General features: G+C 37.1%; 1 protein-coding gene across 2 annotated transcripts in view; it reads right to left on the bottom strand.

Moving 5' to 3' along the window:
• Nucleotides 1-1,172: 1,172 nt before the first annotated feature.
• vilya overlaps nt 1,173-5,322 on the bottom strand; it is a 9,027-nt gene continuing 4,877 nt past the window's right edge. The window contains exons 6-9 of one of the 2 annotated variants that reach the window (XM_070116053.1): nt 5,058-5,190; nt 4,662-4,890; nt 4,237-4,297; nt 1,173-2,158 (exon numbers count right to left, since the gene is read on the bottom strand). In XM_070116053.1, the coding sequence (XP_069972154.1) occupies nt 1,900-2,158; nt 4,237-4,297; nt 4,662-4,890; nt 5,058-5,190 (682 nt within the window). In that variant the 3' untranslated portion in view covers nt 1,173-1,899. Of the gene's footprint in view, nt 2,159-4,236; nt 4,298-4,631; nt 4,891-5,057; nt 5,191-5,322 lie in introns of both variants that reach the window. The other variant, XM_027367654.2, reaches the window with a different exon arrangement.

Consider the following 5,322-nt stretch of genomic DNA (forward strand, 5'->3'; position numbering starts at 1 on the left):
TGTCTCTGTCTCTGTCTCTGTCTCTGTCTCTGTCTCTGTCTCTGTCTCTGTCTCTGTCTCTGTCTCTGTCTCTGTCTCTGTCTCTGTCTCTGTCTCTGTCTCTGTCTCTGTCTCTGTCTCTGTCTCTGTCTCTGTCTCTGTCTCTGTCTGTTTCTGTCTCTGTCTGTTTCTGTCTCTGTCTGTTTCTGTCTCTGTCTGTTTCTGTCTCTGTCTCTGTCTCTGTCTCTGTCTCTGTCTCTGTCTCTGTCTCTGTCTCTGTCTCTGTCTCTGTCTCTGTCTGTCTCTGTCTGTCTCTGTCTGTCTCTGTCTCTGTTTCTGTCTCTGTCTCTGTCTCTGTCTCTGTCTCTGTCTCTGTCTCTGTCTCTGTCTCTGTCTCTGTCTCTGTCTCTGTCTCTGTCTCTGTCTCTGTCTCTGTCTCTGTCTCTGTCTCTGTCTCTGTCTCTGTCTCTGTCTCTGTCTCTGTCTCTCTCTCGTTTTCTCTCGTTTTCTCTTTCTCTCTCGTTTTCTCTTTCTCTTTCGTTTTCTCTCTCGTTTTCGCCTTCGTTTTCGCTCTCCCCTTCTGTTTCCCTCATTCTCAATTTCTCTTTTTTCTTCTTTCTCTTTCCCATACTCATTTTTTCTTATTTTCTCTCTGTCTCATTCTCACTCTTATTATCTCTCTTTCATGTGTGTCTGTGTGTGTTTGCGTTTGTATTTTTTGTATAATATTAATGATTAATTTCACAAAAGTAACAAAGTGTATTAGACGAGGTATATATCACAGGCAATATAAGTAAAGATATTCAGAATCTTATCAATTATTTAATATCTAGGTGTAGGACCAGGTAATGTTCAGGTATTCAGTCTCCAGCTAACCATGAGCTGAAAATTACATCTAGGTACAATGTGTCCATCTGATTACAATCAATCCTTGTGAAAATATTTTGATATCCTGTTGATTATACAGGTAGTCCTTTCCAAAACATTAATAACACAAGAAAATACTTTTAGTAGATTAATAATAGAAAAAAATGGTAACTTTTTCTCACATTTTTTAAATAACTTCCAATGTTGGATACCTGATAAATTACTCTTTTTTTAGCTCCTACCTTTTTCCTTAAAATATTCGTCTTTCATATAAAATGCAGTCTATCTTTTAGTCCAGGGAACCAAGGCCAAGGATAATAAAATGCAAATATATATAACTTTAAGAATCGCATTGTTACACTAGAAAAATGTGCAACTCCTACACATAAATATAATGTACATTTGCAATAGGTGAAAATAATTGCCATTCATGTAGTGTCTCTGAAATCCCATAATGACAAAATGCTGAATAAAAATTATTGCACTATGTTAAGTTTCTATAAAGCTTGCACTTATAACAACCTTTTGGCTGAAAAAGTGTACACTTCTGATACACAGTGTACCTTGATTGTTATCTAAGTGCAAATGTGCACCCATTTATTCTTGACTCTTTTTTTCTAATTCTGGGGAGAAATATATAAACATATGCACACATCAGTATCATCGTACCAAAAAAACTCTCAGAGGATGAAGAAAACTGGCTTCTTTTCTTATATATATATATATGTCTCAATAAATTTCAGCATTATATGCTGTGTAGATAATATGAACAACAAGCCCAGCACAAAAAAAAATGAAGAGGAAAAAAGAACGTACATACTTTACCTATTTCTTTGTTTCAAATGTCATTAAAACTGACCTACAATTTGTTCACAGACACTACATCAACACAGTAAAAATGTCAAGAAATCCAAATCCTTGAAATAAAACTCCCTCCAACCTGCACATCCACATCCCTATACAGCAACAAAATTACAGTGTGGCTTAAATTTGATTGCATCACCAATTGGAATAATGTAATCAGGTCCTAACTGAATTCCTAGTCACTGCTTCCTAAACAGGGTGTCTAAAGGGGAGGTGCCCAGAGCTGCCCTTTCCATAGCCCTCGATTGGAGATGCAAAGTGGGGGGAGTACATCCGCAAGTGGTGTGGCACCATCCTCTGATCCGCCTGTAACCCCTGTTGTGCCTGGAAGCCTCCATGCCCATGGAGGTGAGGAGCCATTTGCTGCCCAACCTTCATTCCTGCAGGAGGGTGGCAGTGCTGGCCCTGTGGCTGGGGGGTCAGTCTGCCCATGGAGCCCAGCATCCCTCTGGAGGACCAGGCAGTGGTAAAGAAATTCATTAGCAAAGATCATCTGCTGTTGGAACTTTGCACATCACTAATTTTAGTGCTGGTTAGGAAGAAATACGGTGACTATGGACTAGACAGAAAAAATGATAATATCAAGAACAGCAAATGACCCTTTTATCAGGATTGTTTTTAATTTCCAAAAGTATGAAGAAAAGTTAACGAAATACCTGGAAAATTAATATATTTCCTTATATATTCTATATGACCACCCCTCTAGATCAGTGGTTCCTAAATGAAGGTCATGAGAATGTTCCTAAGTGCTGTAGGATGTTTCAGGGAAAATTAACAGCAACACATAGATACAATACATTCACATCACAGTTTTGAATATTATTTATCTTGTGAATGTAGAACAACAAAATACTACGATATCAATAAAATGTGTAAATCTATGAAGAAATACTGAAAATATGTTTTAGCTTTCAGGATCCCTCAGCCAGAACAACTTAGTTATTAGACTTACAACTTAAAAGGTTGGGAAACATAGATCTACCCATATTCAGTATTAATGCATTCTACAGCAAATTTAAGATAAAGCAAGATGGATATTGATTATGCAAAAAAGCTAATCATCAGAAGAGCAATGGCCCCTGACACAAATTATGAACCTGGAAGCAATACGTATAATAATCACATATTTCTATTGACAAGTAATATGCTGTAAAAAAAATGCAGGGAAATATTTTTTACACCAATATATTTTAACTATATTCATGAAACAAAGTTATATAATTCATTTTTTACCTATGGAATGAGAAAGAAAATTACTCTTATAAATAATGATTCCATATAAGCATGCGTGTCCAATCAAAATGGTCTAAACTAAACATCTCTGCATTCTGCCCTAAACTTCAGTTAAGAAGATCAGGATTTTTATGCTTTTTCTTCCCTTTGAGAGACTTGTAGGTACTAATTTTCTGAAGGATTGGACAATAAGAACCCTCAGAAAAAAATGAAAACGAGTTCTAAAAAACAGCACTTTCTGTTATCCTTGCATTTCCCAAATTCTAGTCACAGTTTTTTTTCAATAAGTTTGAGAAATAAGGCATATAAATAGTTCAAAAGTATGGCTAGCATATATCACTCACTAGTGTCCATATAATTGCATCATTAAGTTTTTAAAGGAAACAAGTCATAAAATTTGCCTTTTTTATCACATTCACATTTTGGCCATTTAGCCTAAATTAATAAAGGTATCCATGAACACCCATAATACATAGTAGTCCAACTGTATTCTGATAATTCTATGCAATAAAACAGATTTCTCGGTCAAAAACTGTAATCAGAATTTAACAAATGACAGAAAAAAACTTTTCAAGTAATTTTGTTATTGCTAATTTCTGTGCAAAGCAACATTTTGTTTCACATTCAAAATGCATTCATGTCTGCCTGTATTTAAGCTAAAATTTTCTATATAATAGAGCTATTCCTTTGTCATTTGTGAAACCATGTTTTCCCAATTTTCAGCACAAGTAATAAATTGACTAATTATACGTGAGTTTGTATTTACAAATGATCTAATTTAAATAGGTTCAGGTTAGAGATGTATAAAATATCTGCATTCACACCCCCATCTGCAAATTCTCCTAGTAAGAAGGGACCTGCATAGCATCTTGGATTTACTTGGTGAAAAGTGTATACTACGTGTATAATAATATATCTATCCAAGTCTTGCGCTACATGATAAAGCATTCAAGGCTCAGATACAATACCTAAAGAGTAAACAGAGAGAACTGGTGCAAAATCAATGCATCATATGAAACAAAAGGCAGGTATCTGGAGCTCATCCCAAGATATTGCAATAATGTGGCTTTTGAGGGGATAAGACATCCAGCATTGCTCACATTGAATTCTTCAGCTCATTGAGGTTAACTGATGCATAGAAGGGGCTTATAATGAAAAAAGATAAACAAAGCTAAAATAAAATTACAATTTTTGACACTTTTCTCCTCCAGGGGTACCATGCCATGACAGATTCTACCTGTAATTAAATCCTACAGACCTTTTACCCTGATAACTCAAACTAAATCAACAAACCTGGATGAGGGGGGAGTTACGCACTGCTGGACTGGACTCGGATACTTCATATATTTCATCCCTGTGGCAAAAGAATCAATACACATTAACATCATTCCATTCCAAGAATTCACACAAAATTTTCTATATCACAGAGTGAAAGTTCACTTTGACAGATAATATCTAAAAAATAAGACATTAACTATCTATCAAACTCAGTAACTCAATCACTCTCATTCATACCTCTTTCTTAGAAAGAACCAAAACCCCACTACATCATAATCACCAAGAAATACACTCATCACACACATGCCCCAAAAACCATTTCCATCCACAGAGCCCATTGGCACCTGAATCAACTATCCCTGAGATGGAAATGCATCAGCACACATATCCAAGAGACTGCAAGTACCCACCAGAGCCTGTTGGTGTTTGCATCAAACCACCTGAAGACATGAGCTGAGCCTGGGTCTGCTGCAGACCCAAGGTTTGGTGGACCTGCGGAGAAGCATACTGGCCAGTATGGGAGGGCCGACAACTCTGGACATACTGGGCTGATGCAGCATTCTGATGGTGGGTGGGGCTTTGTGAGGTCCCTGGGCACCCCGGAGTGGTCTTCACCAGAGTGAGACGGCCAGGGCTGATTCTTGATCCTCCAGGAGACACCTGAGCTTGCTTTGGAGTAAAGAGAAAAAGTTATAGCTGAATAATCAAAAAGCAAGGGCAAGGTCCAAAATGCAATAGTATTCTTAGTAAAATAATAAAATCTTCAAGGACAAGGACTCTATGGTCAAAATACACACACAAATATCTTTTGACACTGGTAAGCCCTCTGTACTTACATGTGGAGAGCTCCTCTGGGTTGTAATGGCTCTCTGGTACGAGGAGTGAGGAGAGGAGGTGAAGTGGCCTACGGTAGTGTTGCTTCCAGTCCCTCCCTGCCCAGATACTATTTCTCGAAGCTTGCGATTTTCTCTGTAAAAGATAAATTTAAGTTATACAACTGGCACATATGACATAGTACATCATCAAAAAATGTAAATCTACAAGTGAAACATAGAAACTAACATTTGACAATTCAGAACAAGTTAAAGTGACTCAGATACA

This window comes from Penaeus vannamei, chromosome 38, assembly GCF_042767895.1.
Source record: "Penaeus vannamei isolate JL-2024 chromosome 38, ASM4276789v1, whole genome shotgun sequence".
Classification (NCBI taxonomy): Eukaryota; Metazoa; Arthropoda; class Malacostraca; order Decapoda; family Penaeidae; genus Penaeus; species Penaeus vannamei.